The 22805-nt window shown below is 41.3% G+C and overlaps 4 protein-coding genes across 4 annotated transcripts in view; 2 read left to right on the forward strand and 2 right to left on the reverse strand.

Annotated features, from left to right (window-relative positions):
• Positions 1–4051, forward strand: part of TAF5 (TATA-box binding protein associated factor 5) — a 14759-nt gene extending 10708 nt beyond the window's left edge. Inside the window, exons 9-11 of the mRNA XM_056849808.1 lie at positions 1–82; positions 2747–2924; positions 3752–4051. The exon at positions 1–82 is cut by the window's left edge and continues 96 nt beyond it. Of these exons, the coding sequence (XP_056705786.1) occupies positions 1–82; positions 2747–2924; positions 3752–3969 (478 nt within the window). The 3' untranslated portion in view covers positions 3970–4051. The remainder of the gene's footprint in view (positions 83–2746; positions 2925–3751) is intronic.
• Positions 1–6261, reverse strand: part of PCGF6 (polycomb group ring finger 6) — a 49050-nt gene extending 42789 nt beyond the window's left edge. The window contains exon 1 of the mRNA XM_056849811.1: positions 6248–6261. The gene's annotated coding sequence lies outside the window, so the exon portion shown is untranslated. The remainder of the gene's footprint in view (positions 1–6247) is intronic.
• On the reverse strand, positions 5633–7744 carry ATP5MK (ATP synthase membrane subunit k). The gene is made up of 4 exons (XM_056849812.1): positions 7692–7744; positions 6652–6749; positions 6473–6570; positions 5633–5743 (listed from the first exon to the last, which is right to left on the reverse strand). The coding sequence occupies exons 2-3, from the start codon at positions 6736–6738 to the stop codon at positions 6478–6480; spliced, it is 180 nt and encodes a 59-aa protein (XP_056705790.1). The 5' UTR covers positions 6739–6749; positions 7692–7744; the 3' UTR covers positions 5633–5743; positions 6473–6477.
• A 3112-nt stretch (positions 7745–10856) lies between these two features.
• Positions 10857–22805, forward strand: part of PDCD11 (programmed cell death 11) — a 34233-nt gene continuing 22284 nt past the window's right edge. The window contains exons 1-10 of the mRNA XM_056849731.1: positions 10857–10961; positions 12062–12193; positions 12777–12944; positions 13577–13738; positions 14332–14455; positions 15512–15693; positions 17148–17255; positions 18221–18427; positions 19665–19789; positions 22021–22081. Of these exons, the coding sequence (XP_056705709.1) occupies positions 10857–10961; positions 12062–12193; positions 12777–12944; positions 13577–13738; positions 14332–14455; positions 15512–15693; positions 17148–17255; positions 18221–18427; positions 19665–19789; positions 22021–22081 (1374 nt within the window). The remainder of the gene's footprint in view (positions 10962–12061; positions 12194–12776; positions 12945–13576; positions 13739–14331; positions 14456–15511; positions 15694–17147; positions 17256–18220; positions 18428–19664; positions 19790–22020; positions 22082–22805) is intronic.

Consider the following 22805-nt stretch of genomic DNA (forward strand, 5'->3'; position numbering starts at 1 on the left):
TGCTACAGGCTCAGCAGATAGGACAGTGCGGCTGTGGGATGTTCTGAATGGGAATTGTGTGAGAATCTTCACCGGACATAAGGTAAATTAATGTCAAATTCATACTAAAATCACTTTTGTTCTGTGTGTAACGAATGTAATTAAAAAAATCACGTAAAAATAGTAGCTTTCCATTTGTTGTTCCTCCAACTGAACTGTTCCCTTCCTTCTCCCAGCCGTTTATGCTTCTAAATATAGAAGTAATCCTTGAGATAGGGATGGCTAGCTGGTCGTGACAGACCACCTCCAAAGTACACCTTATATATTTTTTTTGGTGGGGGGGACTTTACTCCTAGTGCCAGATTTGGAATGCAAGACATTAGCTCCACTTTTTACCTAGAAGGAGCTTCCTTCCTTTGCAGGGAGAAACACTTGTTAGGTAAGTATTGCTACTTCTCACAAGCTAGTGAAGGATGGCAGAGTTGTGCACTGATTCTAACTGACGCTCCTCCCATTAGGAAAGTAGGAGCAGTGCCCACAAGGTAAATAGCATAAATGTGCCTCGGCCTCCCTTACCCTGGTGGTTGTAGACTGCTATGGCTGGGGAGCCGACACTCTTCCACAGAGAGAAGGGAAAGACTGCCTTATGGCCTGGGGACATCCTGAGCATCTTGGCCAGGGAGAGTCTGGCCATCCACTGTTAAGAAATTGACTGGTAGTCATTAAGTAATATGCTGCAAATCTGCACATTTTTAGAAGTTTGATAATCTATTTCAAACCTGAAAATTAATGCCAGCCACTTCAAACACAGCCAGACATCTGAACATCTGTGAAATGATTAGACTACTAGAAACTTAGGCTGGGATCCAACTACGGTAGTTTTATGTACTTACGCTTGTATGTCTCAAACAGTAGTTTTCCATGCCACCTATCAAATCACTGCTGAAATTGAAGGAACTTTCCCAAGCAGTTTGAGACAAAGCATGGAAAGTAACAGTTGAAAGAGTAAAAACTACTGGGACTCTAAGCCATTATGTGCGACTAAATTACATTTTGGATCTTGGCTGAAGCTAATTGCAAGGGACTGGAATAGTAGGTGTTGAACACATAAAGTTGCCTTATACTGTGTCCAATAATTCATCTATCAAGGTCATTATTGACTGGCTTGCTGTGGCTCTCTTTGGGTAGCGATCTTTCACATCGCCTACTACCTGATCCTTTTCACTCATGTTACTGGAGATTGAACCTGGTAGTTTATGAACATAAGAAAAGCCATGCTGGATCAGACCAAGGCCCATCAAGTCCAGCACTCTGTTCTGTTCACACAGTGGCCAACCAGGTGTCTCTAGAAAACCCACAAACAAGATGACTGCAGCAGCATCCTGCCTGTGTTCCAGAGCACCTAATATAATAGGCATGCTCCTCTGGTACTGGAGAGAATAGGTATGCATCATGACTAGTATCCATTTTTACTAGTAGCCATGCATACTCCCTCTCCTCCATGAACATGTCCACTCCCCTCTTAAAGCCTTCCAAGTCGGCAGCCATCACATCGTGGGGCAGAGAGCTCCACAATTTAACTACGCGCTGTGTAAATAAATATTTCCTTTTATCTGTTATGAATCTTTCACCCTCCAGCTTCAGCTGGATAACCCCGCGTTCTAGTATTACGAGAAAAGCTTCTCCCTGTCCACTCTCCATATCATGCATAATTTTATAGACCTCTATCATGTCAGATGAACACATGAAGCTGCCTTATACTGAATCAGACCCTTGGTCCATCAAAGTCAGTATTGTCTACTCAGACCAGCAGCAGCTGTCCAGGGTCTCAGGCAGAGGTCTCCCCTTAGCTGCCTTCTTTCCAAGCTAAACCCTAAGAATTTTAACTGCTCCTCATAGGGCAGTTGCTTTAGCCCCCTGATCATTTTGGTTGCTCTTTTCTGCACCTTCTCTGCAATATCCTTTTTTTAAGTGTGGTGACTTGACTGTACACAGTATTTCAAGTGTGGACTCACCATAGATTTGTATAAGAGCAGTGATAGCAGCAGTTTTATTCTCTATTCCTTGTTGAATTATGGCCAGCATGGAATTTGCCTTTTTTTTACAGCAGCTGCACACTAGGTTGACATCTTCATCGAGCTATCCACTACCACCCCACGATCCTTTCTTGGTCTGTTGCTGCCAGCACAGATCCCATCAGTGTATATGTGAAGTTGGGATTTTTTGCCCCAATAAGCATCACTTTACATTTGCTCACGTTGAATCTCATGCAAAGCATGATGCTGTGCTCCTAAGTCACAGTCTGCTTTCATGTGTATATTTTTAATGTTGGCTACATAGCAAAATTACATAATACTAGAGGCAAGCTTGCCCTGACCTGGATGGCCCAGGCTAGCCTGATCTCGTCAGATATCAGAAGCTAAGCAGGGTCAGCCCTGGTTAGTATTTGGATGGGAGACCACCAAGGAATACCAGGGTTGCTGTGCAGAGGAAGGCACTGGCAAACCACCTCTGTTAGTCTCTTGCCATGAAAACGCCAAAAGGGGTCGCCATAAGTTGGCTGCGACTTGACGGCACTTTACACACACACACACATACATAGAGGCAAGCTTAAGGGTATAGATTCTAGGCAGTCTGACAGCAGAACCTATAAAACTGAGTTTGTTCACTTTGATGTTTGAAAACTGTTTTAAATCATGACTGATATATAGACATGAGTATTTAGATGCTATAATTTCATCCTATTAATAGCTTTACTTTTTTCTAGGGACCAATTCATTCATTAGCATTTTCTCCTAATGGAAAATTCTTGGCAACTGGAGCTACAGATGGAAGAGTGCTTCTCTGGGATATTGGCCATGGTTTGATGGTGGGGGAGTTAAAAGGACACACAGATACAGTCTATGCACTCCGGTTCAGTAGAGATGGAGAACTTTTAGCATCAGGTGTGTAAATCAAGATTTCTTATTCAGTGGGTCAGAAATAGTGGCTGTTTGTCGTGATTGCATGTGGCTTGCATGCTTCCCATGCACAAAGAGCTCATTTAAACCCACCTATGTCAAAACTCCAATTTGCCATGATGACCATATGTAGGTGTTTAGATAATCTGGTTCCTCCTCCCAAGCCAGGATTCTAAACTGCAATTAAATCCAATTTGCCAGGGTATCATGGCAAACAGAAGTGTAATTCAAGGCTTATTAAACACGAAAAAGGAGCACACAAATATGGCAGCAAACTATGTGTACCCATCATAGTTATGCAGGCTTGTGACATCTGAACGCAGTGTGTTATCAATGAACATAATAGGCTCACTTTTATATTCTAACACTATCTTTGTCTCAACCTAGATACAGTGTTGCTGCTTGAGCTCAGTCTGTTGCCCTTAAATGCTTGTAAATTCTGTGATTCAGCGAGTTGCTGTAGCACTAATCAGTTTTCCCCCCCATGATACTCAAGGGTACTGCGCATCAGCAATTTTTTTTTTTTGGGGGGGGGGTTGTCTCCAAAGTCCTGATTCTCATGTGCCAGCCTGCCCCATTCAGCCAGAGAAAGAGCGTGGACAGTCGAATGGGAATGTACAGCGAGGGGGGGAAATCGATGGGCCACCTTTACACATAAGTACTGGCACCATTTTTCTTACACAAAAAGCACTGACACTAGTACTCCAAGAGACCCTGAACTTGACAACCTGATTATGGTATGTACTGGCTGGATTTACTTATACTTTGAATTACTAAAGGCTGATCTGGTTAACTGTCCTATTTCTTGTTAGGTTCAATGGATAACACAGTGAAATTGTGGGATGCTGTGAAAGCCTTTGAAGACTTAGAAACAGATGATTTTACCACAGCCACTGGACATATAAACCTGCCGGAAAGCTCTCAGGACTTGTTGTTAGGTACCTACATGTCCAAATCAACCCCTGTCCTACATCTCCATTTCACCCGTAGAAATCTGCTTCTTTCTGCTGGGGCATACAGTCCCCAGTGAACTATGAAACTTCAAGACTTGGTTGTGTAAGCCTTGTGAGTAAAGGCTGTAGAATAATTCGCATTATTTAAGACGGATGAACTGAAATGAACTTGTCTGCTGGAACAAGCAAAGTAAACTATGACCCAAGCGGCACCTTCACATAACTGCTGTTTTAAGCCCCACTGGAAAAGCTGGTCACTGAAATCATGGGTTTGATGGGGGGAAAGTTTGGCTTTTAGAAAAAGTATACAGGGAGTTTCTCTTATCCCAACAAGGAAATGGTCAGTCAGCGCTAAACTGCATACCAGCTGTAAAATGAAAAGGTAAACAATTATTTGAACAACTTTTTTACAGCACTTACTTTGTCATATTCCCGGGTTTAACCACTTCAAAGAGCTTCAATAGGAGCTGTGGGTTCTTTTTATAATGTGGAGATAGAATTCACATATCTTATTTGGCTTATGTGAGATGCCTCATTTATTCAGTGGAGAACAGTACAGATTGAGTAAATATATTGAAGTAGGCTGGCCTGCTGACATAATTTGAGTGATGCTTTAGAGATGGACCTTTTACAAATGTGACAATCTTAACTGAGGCACTGTTTATGTTCTGTGTGTATACACACCAGGCTCTTTTTGCAGGGGAAATTACTACTTTGGAACAGAAATACAGAATCCCCTCCCCACAAAGTATATTAGAATAACACCATATTGCTTTTCTATAATGGGTTAGTAACTGTAACTCAGGCTTTCAGTTACAACATTGCTTTAGCTGTTTACCAGTTGTTGAATTACAGCAAGATATCAATGAGCCATTGGTTTTAAAAATGCAACTGCCATGGTTTTGCATTTTGTACAGTTTTATATTTTTGATATTTTGTAATAAAGACAAATCAATTGTGCAGTTCTTACAATGAAATATTGCTGGGTTGTCTGTTACAACTAATGCCATCAGGTTTTACATCTCCAAGCACATCAAGTGAAACAATCAATTTTAAGGAACAATTGTGTGTTAATATTTTTAAGCTTCTCCCCTTATGTAGTGATTCCTCTTAATATTTACGATTGGGCTGAAACATATTTGCATATACCCTTTCTTTTTGGGGGAGGAGAGAAGCCAGTTAAGCATTTATTCTCTGACAAAGGACTGCTGGACAACGTTATGTGGCTAAACCATAGCAACTAATATGAGGGACATCTGTTTCTAGTAAGTATTGCCTGATCTTGTAGCTGAGTATTCAAGCAGTTTTAGAAATCTGCATTTCTCTATAGATAATGGTTGCAATCCTGCAGAACACCAATCAGATTACGAAACCATGAATACTCTAGTGTTCCTGGGGATGTTAAAGAGCTGCCAATCATCATTATTCCTGCCAGTAAAAAGTGTTTCTGGCAAAGTTCAGTTCATTTCTTCACGCTGCCCCAAGTTTATAAAGCTGGATGAAACAGCCTATTTTAATAGAATAGAAATCTTAAAATATATTTCTCATACTACAAATGGATTGACAACAGTTCCAACTTACATTTCAAGCAGAATACAAGGCAATCTGTTCCAGAAATGCAAAAGTACCTGACTAGGAATTACCCTTACCCATTTTCAGGACACATGCAAGAGGCACTTTAAATAAATGTCCACTTTAGAAATGTGTGTTGCTTATGTAGAACAATTCACTATTGGCAATATGTACAGAAGACAAACATCATCATTGTTCATGATTTATTTGAACTATACATCAGTTTTTGCTGGCTGCACCAATACAGTATTGGAAGTTCACTATCAATACATCAACCACCTGATAAGAAATAAGAAAGAAAATGGACTGTTAGGCAGAATCTAATTTATAAACAACAGACAAAGTGATACTGAAAGCAGCTATTTTGTATTTTTTCTATGAAAATTTGAGCTATGCCTCAGTGAGGAACTGCAGGACATATGTTACGTAGCTGCACATTGTAGGAGAAGGATAAATACAATTACGAAGTAACACAAATGTTTAGTGACTTCAACTTTAGGAAATTTTACTAGTATGGTTTTAGATCAAACCCAGTTCCAGTGCCGCACATTTACATGTAGCATTTGCTTAAAAAGAGTATGTATTTGTACTAATTCAAGATCATCACCAGACAGTTTGTCAGGAAAAGAACTAGTAGAACTCCCCTTTTTTTCATTTCCAGGTTCAAACTAGAAATAACAGACTTGGAAACAAAAAAAATAACTTTGAGCAATGACTTCATGCTGTTAGTTGTTTACAGCCGACTACAATTTTTTTTTTGTCAGCAAGTCACAACCAACTTACTGCAACCCCAAAGGGCTTTCAAGGCAAGAGAGATTCAGGAGTTGCCTGACATTACCTCCCTCTGTGTAGTGATCCTGGTATTCCTTGGCAGTCTCCCATCCAAATACTAACCTGGGCCAACCCTGTTTAAATTCTGAGATTTGATGAGATCAGGCTATCCAGGTCAGGGCAGCTGCAACATTTGTTGCAAAACAATGACAATAATGACAGAGGGTAGGCACTTACCAATTTTATTTCTCTGTTACAGCTGGTGTTTGTTTCTTAGGCCTTAGTTTGAAGTACATGAAGATCATTGCAATGCTTGCATATGTGGCTAATACATACTGAAAACAGAAAAGGATACTATGAATAAAATCAAACATATTTTAGAGACATGCTTTATGGTTATTTGAGTGCACACTTACATTCCTTCGGCCTGTTATGGTGAAAGAATTGAAGTATTTTTGAAACCCTGTGAACTGAGGGTTTGATCCAGAATCGTGTCCTGCCATCACTGCTTGTCCTAGATTTAAAAATAAAGAGTCAATACTGTGTCTTAAGAAGCATTTTCTAGCTCAAGCAGAAAACTGTGATACAACTACTCAGTTTACTCCACTTATCTATATTCAAGGATGAGAGCATTAACCAAACTAAAACTAGCACTAGTTTTAGGAGCTCTACCAAACAATATGATTCTTTTAAGACCTGCTTCCAGGTAAACAGAAGTTACTGTTGATGAGAATGAGAATATTGATAAAATATAGTGACATGTAGATGGACTAGTAAAAAGTTCAGTGACCTAACTGTAGGACTGATGTAATCAATAACTATTTTATACTAGAATAAGGCATGTAATAAGCTTGTTAGTACCTGAAGCCACAACATTTACACCATCTGTGTCTAATTTTGATGCACTCAATGAGGAAAAAGCAGCATATATTATAGTAAGCAACCTTATAGTCAAGTTAGTGTTCAAGTAAAGGAGAAAATGAAGTTCTACTCTGGTGAATTGCAGCAAAGTTTTGAAAAACATATTTGGGAAATTAGGAGCATATATTCTGCATTTTTCCTTGGAAAGCAACAGCCTTCAACATGTTCCAAAGAAAGGACAGCACCTTATACAACACTTTTTTGATGAAGCAGCTGTCATTTTTCAAATCAGGACTGGTGCTATCTCCAGAATACTTCTTACTTTACATATTTTTTATCGTAACGAACTGTAGCAGCTAAGAACTCTCTCAATAAGTGTAATGCCTACTGCGATAAAAGTATTTAATGTTATGATACTCCTTTCTGTATGCTGCCACTACCTAGTTCCCTCAAATAGTCAGATAATTGATTCCAAATACACAAGCAATCACTGCTGTTCAGCAACAGCCCTAGGGAAGAGTTATCAATCAGGAGCAAGTTTAGAACTCATTCAAGAGAGACACCTAGCAGGTTCTGGTATGCAATAGCAACTTACTAGAGGCTTCTTGGGTTTAGTTCCAAACAGGTAACTCCTTAACTCGACACAGATGGAAACTGATTTTATATTGCAAGCCTGAAAAAGGATAAAAGGATACTCATCCTTCTGCAGATTTTGAAAAAAGGAGTAACATATAACTATTTATTACATTTTTATCCAACTCTTCCTCCAAGGATCTCAGGGTGGCATAATTCAGTGACATATACAAATTTCAGGACCACATGCACACCACATAAACAGAGCTGGAAGAGACCTCAAGGGTCATCTAGTTCAACCCCCTGCACAATACAGGAAATTCAGAACTACCCCCCACCCCCAGTGACCCATGCTCTATGCCCAGAGGGAGGCAGAAAACCCTCTGGGACCCCTGGCCAATCTGGCCTGGAGGAAAATTTCTTCCTGACTCTAAAGTGGTGATTGGCATTATCCTGGGCATGTAAGAAAGAGCTGAGCACTGACTTATCCCTTCCTGCTCTCCCCCTCATGATCTGCCTAAGTTCACAGAATCAGCATTGCTGTCATATGGTCATCTAGCCTCTGCTTAAAAACCTCCAAGAAGAAGAACCCACCACCTTCTAAAGAAGCCTGTTCAATTGAGGAACTGCTCTAACTATCAGGGAGTTCTTCCTAATGTTTAGCTAAAACCTCCTGATTTAATTTCAACCCGTTGGTTCTGGTCCGACCTTCTGGGGCAACAGAAAACAACTCCACACCATCTTCAATATGACAGCCCTTCAAATACTTGAAGATGGCTATCATATAACCTCTCAATCTTCTCCTTTCTAGGCTATACATACTAATCTTCAAACTTTTCTCATAGGACTTGATCTCCAGACCCCTCACCATCTTCACTGTCCTCTGGACACATTCCAGTTTGTCTACATCCTTCTTAAACTGCAGTGCTCTAAAATGAACACAGTACTCCAAGTTAGGTCTAACCAGAGCAAAGTGATACCATCACTTTGCATGATCCTGACACTACACTTTGGTTGATGCAGCCCCAAATCACATTTGTCTTTTTAGCTACCACATCACACTACTGACTCATGTTCAGTGTATAGTCTACTAAGGCTCCTCGATCCTTTTTGCATGCACTACTGCCAACACAAGTCTTCCCCATCCGATAATTATGCATTTGAGTTTTCCTACCTAAATGCAGTATTTTACATTTACCTCTACTGAATTTCATTTGTTATTTTTAGCCCCGTTTTCCAGCCTGTCAAGATAACAATGGCATGGTAGCTCACAGATCCATTTTGTCCCTACAGCAACCCCCTGAAGTAGTTAACTTGCTCATCCACTCACTGTCCAGTTAACCACAACGCTTAAATGGGTATGGCCAAACTGCTTAAATGGGATGGACCAGGAATTCATTTAACTGTAAACAAATCCCAGTCACACAGGCAACCAATTTACCCACAAAAATATTCACGACACTAAATTATCACAGATGCTAACAACAGCCATAACAGAATCTCAAAGACGACATGCAGATTATGACCGCATAGGAGATCACGGTTCTCACCTCAGCCTGTTACAGACTTCCTCCGCCTGTCTTGAGACCGAGCCACCCACCAAGGCTCTGGATCTCTCTCTCACCGCCGCGCTTAAGTCAATACCTGCCCTTAATTATACCGACCTACCCTTCAAGCTTGTTGTTACGGTCACAATACATAATGTACGTCATGCACACAAGAAAAGATAGCACTAACAAGACAGCGCGGAGGCATCAGAGAAGATACATTTACACGCAAAAAACGACTCACGCTTCCACCAACCCTCCCCGGGCTCACGGACCGTTTCTGCTCCCGCTAACAACCATCCAATGCCCTTCACGCCCAAGATGGCGCTGCTCAGACCTTCCGCTCGCCCCGACGAATAAGGCGGAACTGCTTCAGCAAGCTGGCACCTGATTGGATAACTGACGGGCTCTTCGCAATCTGGTCCCTGCCTCTCCATGACAACCAATTGTCCCTTCGCGCTACAGTTGCCGAGGACTCACGCGCACGCTTCCGGTTGACCTTTCACTGTCCCCGCCTCATGCTATTTTGGTTTCCGGGTTATCAAGCCTTTTCCGCACGTGTGCTGCTGAACTATGTACGTGTGGTGTTTTACTTCTCTTGGATAAGGGGAGAAGACGAGAGGAGGGAGTTTGTGTTTAGGAGAGACAACTAGGTAAGCTGGGAAGCAAACGATAGGAAAGGGTGGGATACATATGTTACCCCTTTATTTGGAGAGGGGGTGTCGTATAGTGACTAGAGGATGAATTCACATGCAGTAGAATGAGGAGGTAAAATGGGTTGCACCAATTCAGAAAGCAGGTGGGGGGTTCTTTTTTAAAAAATGCTGCTGAGTATTAAAAAAAACCCCTCTTCCCTGTATTAATAAATATAGTACAGCTGACAGAGTTTGGGCAAATACTTTTTTGCCCCCTGATGTGCCACTGTTTCTTTCTACAGATCTTTCTGGTTGTGATGCAGTACATAGTGTAGTGCTTGAAAAGTTTTCTGAGCTGTGGGACTCTTTAGAGGTTAAATGTATAGAGTAGTGACCTTAAACTTTTTGACCCATCTGCAACATGAGACACACTTCTGGTTTTTGCTTCTAGGTGCATATCTTCATCTTTTCTCTCTGGGGGGATCCATAAGCCACAAAAGTACATTTGTGTTTTATTTCCATTTGTCATGGCAAATAATGGTAGAAATTGTAGTTTGATAATATGCTGCAGTTCTGAGAAATTTCTGTGAGTCAGTTGGCACAAAAGGGTGTAACTCTGCTTAAGACTTCAGTATAAGAGTTGCAGTACACCGTGGAGATTCAATAACTTGTTCTAGCTACTTGAAGGCAGTAGTGAAGCTATACCATCTCTCCTTGTCTCAAAATATTGACAAAAACATAGCAAAACAATGTAGTGGTGCCACTAGTATGATTCACATTGTTATGCGTTGACAAGACTACTAATGTAAAATACATCCATTTGAGTCCCCCAACTCATCAGGGAGAGTTAATTTATTCTAACTAATGAGCAAATTATATTAAAAAAACCTTAATGATTGCTGTCATTTGAGAAATGCAAATATGTTTGTAAGTGTTGATATTACCTTTATAGGTGTAGTTCATTGATGCAGACAATTTTGTGGCTTTCTTTCCAGAAAGACAACTATGACTTCTATAGAAGAGAACTTCCCTCGAGGGGGCAAACAGAAAACAACACAAGAAGGAAAAGCAGCCAAACACCCAACAGTTGATCAGGATAATTTATTCAAAGTAATGAAAATTATAAACCTATGAAATTGAGTCAGATTATTGGTCTGTCTAGCCCCAAAGGCTGTCCAGTATCCAAGGCATAGTCCTTTCCCATCCCTGTAACCTCAGATCTTTTAAACTGGAGATGCCAGAGACTGACTCTGGAACCTAGTGCATGCTGGGTTAGGCTCTACTTGTAAGCTGTAGCCACTGGACTTATATTTCCTATTGTGTTTAAGAACTTGGTCCAAGTGTGGAATTTAATACTGTGTTGTACAGTTATTGTGATTACTTTTCTTAATGAAATCCCAAATATGATTTTTTTCATAACAATCAATGTAGGTTTCATGCTGAAATGTGATGACATATTCACAAATGAAAGACATTGGAGGAAAAAATAGGGACAAGATATAGGTTCAGTTTCATTGTATTCAATAGTGGTAATACCCAAATTATTTGTCTGTCTCATTTCACATTGGTGATTCCCGAAACTTCAATGAACATAATGATTTTTCAACATTTCTTTCACTAACATACTGAGTTAATCTCAAAATTCTTGAAACAGAATTGTTTTATGGAGGGTAAAGGGCTTATTATACAAATTTGTGAAAGCATGTAATCCAGGGTTTAACTAACTTCTGTTAGATTAGTACCTGTATGCATGCCAGTTAGACTTCAAGGTTTAAGCCAGTCTTTAGATATCCATGTCGAAAATAAAATTAGTCTTACATGTTCATTTTCGGTAGTATTCTAAGCATGTTATTTTGAGAATATTTCCATTTCTGATATGTTCAAACACTTTGAATGTTAGATTCCTGTGGTTTACTATTTCCAAGGCATTTTCATGTGGTTAATGTAATGGGCCATCTGAGCCTTTGACAGATTTTCTGCAGCTGACTAGAAGTGATTCCTGTGATTGTGACTGAAAGTGCACTCATAACAGTAGCCTTTCTGAATAATGTTGTCAATGCAAGTTCAACGCAGGGGAAAAACCATGTGTACATGAGAAGGTTTTGAGTTCCAGAATCAGTTGTTACTTGCAATGAAATTACTCTGTTGCATAGGGAAGTGTCTGTCCTTGCGCATAAGTTAAGTGTTTCCCCCCAAAAAATCTATCTTAGACACAACATGAAGAGCAAACTCCAAAAAGAAAGAAAGCCCAGCAGGATCAAGCAAAACCAAAAAAACTCAAGACTGAGAAGAAAGCAGTTGTAAAAACCCATGCAGAGAATTTTGAACTTCTGACAGCTGAGGTTAGGCTTATTTTTTATAATGTTTTGTTTTTGATCCTTAAGAGGAGTATTTCATATTGTATCCTAGGGATCAATTGTAGATTATAGGCCATAGTGTTCTTGGTGTAGCGTGGTGTAGTGGTTAAGAGCGGTGGTTTGGAGCGATGGAGTCTGATCTGGAGAACCGGGTTTAATTCCCCACTCCTCCACATGAGCTGTGGAGGCTAATCTGGTGAACTGGATTTGTTTCCCCACTCCTACTCAGGAAGCCAGCTGGGTGACCTTGGGCAAGTCATAGCTCTGTTAGAGCTCTCTCAGCTCCACCTACCTCACAGGGTATCTGTTGTAGGGAAGGGAAGGTGATTGTAAGCTGGTTTGAGTCTCCCTTAAGTGGTAGAGAAAGTCGGCATATAAAAATGAACTCTTCTTCTTGGGAACTAATTCCTATATTATCTAGAAGGTGATGAATACTGGGTTGTTGGTGTTTTGCTTTGGATGGTTTAGGTCTGTTTGTAAACTTCAAGGCTCCTATAAGATGTGTAAAACAGCAGGGACATGCTTGTCTTCCATAGTCCCTCATTTTTTGTGTGTGTTCATTCAACAGTCTCTCACTGATGGAATGCTGGTCTTGGGCTGTGTGAAAGAGTGTAATGAATTTGAGCTTATAATCAGCTTACCAAATGGGCTCTCTGGAAGTGTACAGGTGACACGCATATGTGAGGCTTACAGCAAAATGCTGAGTGAGCAGGTGGCCGCAGATAAGCCAGTAAAGGTAAGACATGGTGAATGATGAGGATTGAATTCTGCAAGTACCAGTCAAGAGTCCTGGCAGCAGGTTTCTTCTATTCTACAAGGAATTACCTTGCCACTCCTACACATGAAGCCAGCTGGGTGACCTTGGTCTTGTCATAGTTCTCTCTGAACTCTCTCAACTCGACCTCCCTCAAGGTGTCTGTTGTGGGGCGGGGAAGGGAAGGTGGTTGTAAACTGGTTTGCTTCTTCCTTAAGTGGTAGAGAAAGTCAGCATATAAAAACCAACTCTTCTTCAGTGTCACAAGGCTCTTGGTTATTTTTGTAGCTGTGGACTAACACAGCTGATTCTGATAATAAAACTGCTTTTTCATGCATTGTTTTGGGACCTTGAGTGAGTCCAGTTTGGAGCAGAAGTTGCCAATAATGTTCAAATGTCAGGTTCATAATTGTCTTCAGTCTGCCTCTTGTATTAGAGAGAAATTAAGCTTTAGATAGCTGAATGGCTGTATTGCAACCTGCTCCTTTTTGTTCTTGGCACACCCAAACAAATTTTATACTGCTGTAGGCAGCACAGTTCATGTCACTAGTTGGATATCACTCTTGATTTAGGTATTATGCACTATTTTATTCCCATAACATTATTTCTTGCAGGATCTGAGCCCTCTTGCAGAGCTGTTCTCACCAGGAATGCTCCTCAGATGTGCTGTGATCGGTATGAAGAAAGGTGCTGAAGGACATCACGGTATACAGTTGTCGATTAATCCCAAAGATGTCAACAAGGCTCTGAACACTGCAGCTCTGAGAACAGGCATGGTATGAACATTATGACTTCCCTGAGTTTGGAAGATACTGCCCCTTAGGTCTTCTGGTTGTGATGTAGGGAAGATGCCCTTGTGCCTTCCACAGGTATGCAGAAAGTAGAATTTCAGCAGTGCGGATTTTCCTGTCATAAAACTCTACTGGTGGAGGAGCTGTATCTGTCAAAATGTTGGTCTTTTCAGTATCGTTCTATGGTAGAGGAGCCTTAATGCTCATGAATCAATTTGGGGAGAGAAACTGAATGTATATAGTTGATCTCTGCTCCTTCTGTAACTGATTTTGGACAAAAAGAGAGCATAGAGAGTAGAGCACTGCACTACCTTTTATCATGTTATTTCTGTTCCTGTTTGATCTCAGACAAGCACTTTAACTGATTTGCCTCAATTTTTCTAACTACTGCACAGGACATATTTGCTCCTCCTTGTTCCAGGATTGAGGAATTCCTCTTTGTTGTGCTGGGTTGCTTGAAAAAAAGGGTTCATTCCTAGCTTTTGGGAGGATCTTAGAAAAACATCCATGTGTTGCAGGTTGGGAAACAGGTAATCAGTAAGGTTTCTTTTAAGCTGTGTTACTTCTCCTCCCAACAGCTGCTCTCTGGATGCATCTCTAGTGTGGAAGATCATGGCTACCTTATTGACATAGGGGTCCCTGCAGCAAAAGCATTTCTCCCTCGAGAGAAAGCCCAGAGTTACTTCCAAGCAAAGGAGAAAGGTACAACTGTGCTTAAAATGGTGTGTTGGGTGATTGCCTAAATGTGAAGGAATGGATAGAGTTCAGCTGAGTCCTAAGCCCCAGCTTCTGGCACAGTTACTAAGTACCCTGTGCTTGCTCAGCAGAGAAGAAATTCCAAAAAGATCATGCTACCAAGGAAATGAGGCCTTGCAACAGCACTACAGTCCATAATGAGACACACCCACATGACCTACCAATGACACAAAAGCATGCTGACAACACCGCCCCCCCCATGCCAGGCATATATAGGGAAGCTGCCAGCCAGTTCATGATGATGCTTGAACACCATTCTGATGAAACCCTGCTTTTCCCAACACAACAAGGAACAAGCACAGCTCCATGTAGTACCTTGGACTGAGGTGTGCCAAGTAACAACAACATACTTTGGAGTTCTGCAGACGGATCCCTCCTGCAAACACTTACACAATTGGCAGGCAGGTGTGCACGGAGAAGGAACCCACGTCCACCCGCTGCATCGCCCAGACACCTCTGCAGATTATTTGACAGAGGAAATTCCCCTAAAAGGAATATGTGGGTGTCATTTGTGGTTGCAGTTTATGTAGTGCTTGAAAGAGCTGCGATTGTTTGCAAACTGAATTGGTATGTTAAGTTGTGCCACAGCTGTGTAGGAGTTGCTAGAAGCAAACAAAAAAGACTTTGCTTTTCACTTCCAGTAGGTTTGGTGGGAGTACTTATATTTATACCTGTGTTATTACTGGAGTAGTGTCATGTTGACACCAGGGGTGGGTTGTAGGCTGAGTGGGCTAAGGATACTCAACCCCATTCCTCCCTGGTACATCCTGCTGCTACCTGCCTCTGAGCCTTATGCTTGCATTGCTGATATAGCATCCACAAGACATTAGATTAGTGCATCTCCATGCTATGGGGCTTAGTTGCTATCCAAAGCAGTTTACGGACTGGCTGAAGGACTGCATTGGTAAGTTACAGACCAAGAACAATAAATATGGAAGTGACTAGAGACAGAATACTAGCTCTGATTATGAGAAATAGTAATTGTGTATGGTGGGCTTTTAGGAGCTGAACTGAAGATAGGACAATATCTAAACTGCCTTATTGATGAAGTGAAAAACAGTGGGAGGATAATCCGCATCTCCATCAGCCAGTCGGAGGTTGCTGCTGCCATTGCAACCGAAGTGCAAAATTGGACACTCAACAGTTTGCTACCTGGGCTGGTGGTGAAAGCCCAGGTTCATGAGGTAAACCTGTACTACTTTGAAAATGTGCTAGGACAAAGACAATCCTTTTTGTGTTCATTGCTTTAATATAGTCAGCCAAGGGTCTGAATAGTTTTTAAATGCCTGCTTGATGGTCTCTTAACTGTGAATTCCATAGTGTATTTCATAGTGTGGAAGTCAGAGCATACCTTCTGCAAGTCTTTCTTTTATTCCCACGAGAGATGTACATAAATATGCTGAATCAAAACTGAAGGCTGATGCACACATGATTATACATTGCTTAATTACTTCTCTAGGAGCATAAGCAAGAGTGTATTCTGCATGTGGCCTATTGAATTTGGGCGGTAGAGTGGACTAATCTACTTGATAGCAAACTGGGATTTGGAGCACATGGTTTCCCGACTGCTCATGAGCATTGTGCATGGGAAGGGAATCTTTCTGTCTCCTAATACATCACTTTCCTGAGATATTTGTAAGATGGGTTACAAGTTAGATACATCTTCAACCGAACTTTGTTCTGCTTCAGTTTTTCTAATAGCAGTGGAGAAAGCAAGACCCCCCCCCCACAGCAAAATAGTCAGCAAACTATCCAGTAGCAGGGTTTGTGGTTCTAAGCTGTGTTGGTGCTTGGGACAGACAATCCAAATGGCACCCTCCTGTTAATTAAGATGGGGCATTCTCCACCAACAAGCTTTGTATGCAACTCTTTATTAGAAGGGGAGTTGAGCATTACCATGCTCTTGCACAGTTTCTGCTATTTTCAGCAGGGATTTATGCAGGAGAACATCCCAGTAGGTAGTGGCCTATGGATCAGATCTTTGTCTCCTGTTCTGCCATTATTCATGGTGCCCAGAATCAGCTGCTGGAGGCAGATGGCTCTCAAGCAGGTGAAAGGAAATCTTTTTTAGAAGCCAATAGACTGTGTTTTAGATATCTTACCTCTTATTAGCTTCACTGTTCTGCATTATGTTCCCATTATGGCAGATGGGGGAAAGTAGCTGATTTTAAAAGAACCTAAAGATAGCCCAGCTGAATCAGATCAAAACACGTATAGTCCATCATATTGTTTCCCTCAGTGACCAACCAGATTCTTCCAGGAAACCCACAAGTAGGGTATTTGGGCAATATCCATTCCTTGCTGTTACCCCCACAGATAGTATTCAGTGGTGCATTGCTTCTGAACATGGGGATTCATTTATAGCCTTGTCATGAAGTTGTCCTTCCCCCCCTCTTATTGCCAAAATCAGCTTAAAGTCAGTCTGGTTTGACTACAGGTATGCATTAAAAGCATATGGTTTTTTTTGCCAATGCAGCCTGCCCTGTAATTATACTTTTATCTGTAAACATCTAAGATCCTGTCTATAAAGCTTATGAGCTAGCTTATCTATCTTATAACCTCGTCCAGATCAGGGATTCAGTTCTATTTTTAATTTTTTTAATCCAATAGTAGGGTTGGGTTTTTTTCTGCTTTTTAGGTGACTCCCATGGGAATTTCTCTTAGTTTTCTGTCTTCCTTCACTGGAATTGTGGACATCATGCACCTGGGCTCTACAAAATCAAGAAGCTACTCTCCAGGTCAGATGGTAAGTGACTTAAACCAACCTTTCATAAGATGATACTGTGAGACTCAAACTATGAAATGAAAAGTTATCACGTTTCCATTATTGGGATGGAAACAATCAGAACCAGGAATATGCCTGCCAACATTTGGGAAGTTTTAAAACTTTTGTGTTTGGCTTTTCAGAATCAGTCATAAAATGCAATGTTTTGGAATCAGTCATAAGATTTGATAATTTCTGAAGTTCAACAAATAAATTAGAAAGTTATCTTTTTAAAAAATATATATTTGATTATCCTGCAATATAATAAAAGCCATAGTTATGCACCTTTATTTTCTACACTCTTGAGAGCTGCTTTTTCCCCTTTACAAAGTTCTTTGCAATAGCTGGGATCTCAAAAGCTTCACTGCTTTCCCTTGGCCTTTGCGCTTATGTTTCTGTAAGGGCAGTCCCCATATCACATGGCAATCATTTTTGTGAAAGTAACCGGAGCTCTCAAAAGCCATTTGTGATGTGGCACAAGAATCTTCAGGTTAAAGAAATCCCAAATTGGGCACGCCTAAGCCTTTGGGCACTTCTAAAGTCACTGTTCAGATTTCATCTTTTATCAACAGCTGTGCCTAATGCTTGCATATGCAGAGTGCTACAGGGCCGTGTGTATTACACAGTATGTTTTTCAGTTTTTAATAAAAAAACTGAATTCTGCCAATTCCACAATTAGAATTATGTAATTATGCTTGTGTATTTCCTTCTGTGTTATATGAGTCTGCTGCTGTGGTTCAGGTTGTCAAATGATTATGGAATTTTGGGAGAAGAGACAGTGTAGAACAGGATGAACCCGGACACATTTACAAACTGTTCCTCGCCTTCATGGTGGCTAAAATGCCGCTTTCTCAAAAGTTACATTATCGCTCTGGTGCATTTATGTATTGATACAATCTAGGGAGAATTCCAAAATCCTTTTCTCTATTTTGTCCTTCTCCTTCCAGGTGAAAGCCTGCATTCTCTTTGTTAACCCCACCTCCAAGGCAATACGTCTGTCTTTGCGCCCAGTTTTCCTTCAGCCCGGCACTCAGCTTGGTCATCTCTCCAGTGGTCGGATTGGCACAGTAATGGCAGACTCAAGAGTAAAGAGCTTTTGCAAAAATGCTGGTGCTGTCTTCACACTGGATGATGGAACCCTTGCTTTTGCACATGTAAGTAGCCTGAAACCAATTGTGCCATGTTCTAGTAGTGGCACCTGAGCTTTGGAAATCCCTCTGTGGCAAAGCTCACCCCATAACCAGTTTACTAGCTTTTAAGTACGAGGGGAAAGCTGCATATGCTCCAAGGCCTTTTAGAGTCTCTTCCTCACCCCATTGCAGTTTTATTAATTGTTTTTATCAGATTGCCCTGCTTTTATCCCATGAGCCCTTAGTAGGCTTTTAATGGCTTTCTCAGATGCTGTGATAAATTGTTTTATTGTATTTTTATCTGTGTTTACTGCTGTTTTACTGTTCTTGTTGTAAGCTGACTTGCACACATTTATATGGGGAGGCAGGTTATATTTATTTACTTATTTATTTAAATAGTAGAACAGTTAAGTGGGAAGGGAAGATTCCACCAGCTATCACAGTTGTCATTTTGGAGAGCAATGCATGAGCATCATTCATCATTAAGCCAGTGCTAAATAGTGGCTGTTTGGGCTCTGTTGAAGTGGTTGCCATGCTGGGTTGCAGAGATTCCAGAACAGCACTGAGACTGAAGCTTAGCTAAAAGTTCTACTAGGTTCCTTTGCTGCATGATCACACTAGGGTTATAGAGCAACAGTGAAAGTGGGTCCCTTACAACATGTTGCCACATTATAATGCATGCCGGAGGAGAACAAACTAGTCGCCAATCAGGACTTTCGGGTTTACTTTGTTTTCTGCAGAGTTTAGCAAGTTTTGATTTTACATCAATATTTGCATATTTGTTGAGGGAGACTCATTTGCTGAACATCTAAGCAGTCAGCTCAGAAATCAAGTGTATCTCTTGCTTCCCATTGAATTTGTTGAACACTAATTGCAGCTTGGGCAGGGCAGAAGTCCCCAAAAGAGTTTTGGAGCCATGGAAAGAAAGGGGCTGTGCAGCTCCAAAGTCTGACAAAGCTCTATGGAGCTCCTTGTCTGAAATGAACGAATGTTGTAGGAAGAGTCCTTTTATATACCTTACCTGAAACACACTCCCTGGCCTGTGCCCTGCTCGTGTGATGGGTAAAGACCCAGTCCATGCCATTACGTTGGCTGGGGACAATGAAGGCTTGCAGACGGGGAATAAATTGACTTTGTGCTTTAACTATCTGTAGTCAGGGAGCTTCCCTGGGCTTAGCCTAAGAAGGCTTGCAAAACAGAAGTACTGTTTGATAATAAAATGAAATGGAACTGAACATGCTTTTTTTCATCTCTTAAACAGCTTAAACATCTTTCAGATACTCCCAAGTCTTTCAAACCTTTGTCCTTTAGGCCTGGAAGTAAGCATAAGTGCCGAGTTATTGACTACAGCCCTATCGATGATCTGTTGTTGTTGTCCCTCAAACAGTAAGTTTCCTGCCTCATCTCAGTGCAATTTATGTAAATTGGGGCGTGAAGCAATTTTATTAACTTGTGTTTTGAACATATGCTTATTTCTTAAAATTCCTTAGGAAAGGATTCTAGCTCAGTGGTGGTGTGAATGCATTGCATGCAGAAATTCCCAGGTTCTGTCCTTAGTACTTCTTAGATTAATAGGACTGAGGTAGCACATGTGGGAAACACCCCCCTCTGCATGAGATCATGGAGAGCCATTGCCAGAATTACAGAATACTAAGCTAGATGGACCACTGATCTGACCTGGTGCATGGTAGCCTCATATATCCCAGTGCTTAACAGCAAACAGCTATAGTTCAAAAAGACTAAAGTGTATGTTTCACACTAATCTGTGCAGCAGATAGTTATCAGTTCTATATGTGTCTCACCTTTTCACTTGTAAGAGGTGTCAGAAGTTACTGACTTTTTAAAAGTGTTATTGCTAAAGCTAATAATAATACTTTTTATTCCTGTAATCTCGCAACAGGTAGACTAGTAGTATTATCCCCATAATTGCAGGCTGAAAGAACATGGCTGGCCTTAAGGCCACCTAATGAGTTTGTAGCCAAGGTGAGATTTGAAAGGGTGACCCCCCCCCCCCGGTTACAATATCTCTTAGCCACTATGCTGTACCAGCATTCATGCAGCTTACAAGGACATTGTTGAGGCTAATTCATTCCTGAAATGCCCAATAAAGAAAGAATGTTAGCAGCATGGGTGGGCAAATAACTAAGGCTGCAATCCTACAACCACTTACCTGAAAATCAGTCCCATTGAAAATAGTAGCAGTTGCTTTGAAGTATATGTGTCTGAGACTGGTTTCTATGTATTTGTTTATATCCCACTTTTCTCCCCAATGGAGACCCAAAGCAGCTTATAACATTGTTCTCACCTTGATTTTATTTGCACAGTAGCAACACTGTGAGGTAGACTAGGGCTGTTACCGCACTAGGTATTCCCAGCGATGTATCAAGAGTTTGGAAATGTTATAAAAAACATCGCTTTAAAAGGGTTTTTGGATACTATGGCTTATAAATGGTTGGAAGACATCTTCACAGCTAAAGGGGCCAAACAAAGTGCAAACAGTATTTTTTATAACGTTTTCAAACTTTTAATACATCGGTGGGAATATATAGAAAGTGCGAACAGTATTTTTAATAAAATTTTCAAACTCTTAATACATCGCTGGGAATACAAGTGCGGTAACCCCCTAGGGTGAAAGAGAGTAACTGGCCAAATTCACCCAGAGAGCTTTTATGGCAGAGTAGAGATTTGATCCTGGTTCCCATAGATCCTAGTCCAAACTCTAAACACTACACCACGCTGGCAAAAGCTTAGGGTTCCAGCTCTCACATTAACCTTGTGTTGATCACCGTAGTTTATAGCAGCTTTGTTGTACCATATCTTTTTTTTGGAGAAGTTAAAAAATATGTATTTATATTAAAACTGTGAAATGAAAGTTATACAAAAAGTGTCCAGCAAACTGTCTTCTAAGAGGTTTTTTTCAAGTTGCAAAATAAACAGCGTAGAAGCTGAAGTTTAGTATTAATGGCCAAGAAACCCTGGAAGACAGACAGATAGCATTGAACCATATGTTGTAGTGCAAGGCCCGAACTGAAAAGAAAGATTTATGGAAACTTCTTTTCTAGGTAAAAGTCTTCAAAAGAAGGTTTTTTCACCGAGATACTTGACAGGGACACGCTAGCTTAAAGCTGTGCTCCAGGCTTGTCATAGCAAACACGCAGATGTGCAACTTGGGGAAACAGTGGTGGGAACTGTAATTAGTAAAATGTTGTATTTTTGTTAAAAAATGTTGGGGGGGTTCTTTTTAACAATAGTGGCACTGGAGTCTTGCATAATTTAAGATGTTAGGCAGGTGAGAAAGCTGAGAACTGTTGTGAGGATGAATGGGCTAAGAGTTACCTGACAAATGGTACAGTTAACAATCAAATCCTTAAACATAATTACTGAAAGGTAAGTTACCTGAACTCAGTGGAGCTTATGTCCAAGGATGCATGCTTCAGGTTGCAATGTAAAGTGGGCTATAAAAAGTCTGGTGGGTAATTACACAGGAACATCTATTGTGCCGTAAGGGGAAAATAATTCTTGTGAAAGTGGCCATGTTAAGTTACTTGTGCTTCTTTTCCAGCTAACATAAATCAGTCCCTTTCTGTTTCCTTAAACATTTTGTTTCTTGTTTTTAGACGTATTATTGTTGCTCCATTTTTGAGATACCATGATATTCATCCTGGACAGGTGGTAGAGGTAGGTTTGAGAAGAATGCCCCCACCCCCAGTCCACCCCAGCTTGGACCTTCTGAGGTCTTTTGCTGCCAGGACTGCTCAGGGTGCTGTTCAGCCTATAGTTCCACTCATTCAGTGATTGTACTGAACCCTCAATGGGTTATTTTATTATTTTAACAAGTATTTTTGAAGCCCTGTGCATTTGTTTATTGGATGACTCTTTGAGCCAAATCCTGCTCTGCAGTGTCTGTACAACCATGTTGTTAATTTCATTGTGTCATGAGATGCCAACCACTGCCTCAGGACTTTCCCCCGGGAGCAGAGCACAACTACTGCAGCCTTCGCTGCCCCAGCTGGGCGGGGGAAGGATCTTGATTGGTGCAGGGGGTAAGTGCTGCCGCCTAGTCTGGCTGAAGGCCCCAACACGGAGCACCCGTGATGGCCAGGGACGAAGATCGCCCAGGCAGTCGGGAAGGAGAAGAAACCTGAGAGCAGCTGGCGAGAGAAATGCTGGTGGAGTCAGGAGGCAGGGCAAGCGAACGTGTGAAACTGGGAGCTGCTGGCTTCTCTGCTCAGCAGCTGATCCCCGCCCAGCAGCTGATGTCCTCAGGCAACGCAGCTGATGGGGCAAAAGACAGGAGTGAGTGAGAGCAAGGGCAGGATGGGGGACTTTATAGCCTCTGAAGGAGACAGGGAGAGTGAGGAGAAGGGGGTGGGACTGGCTCTGTAAATTAGAACCACAGCTG

This window comes from Euleptes europaea, chromosome 5 (assembly GCF_029931775.1).
Source record: "Euleptes europaea isolate rEulEur1 chromosome 5, rEulEur1.hap1, whole genome shotgun sequence".
NCBI classification, from domain to species: Eukaryota; Metazoa; Chordata; class Lepidosauria; order Squamata; family Sphaerodactylidae; genus Euleptes; species Euleptes europaea.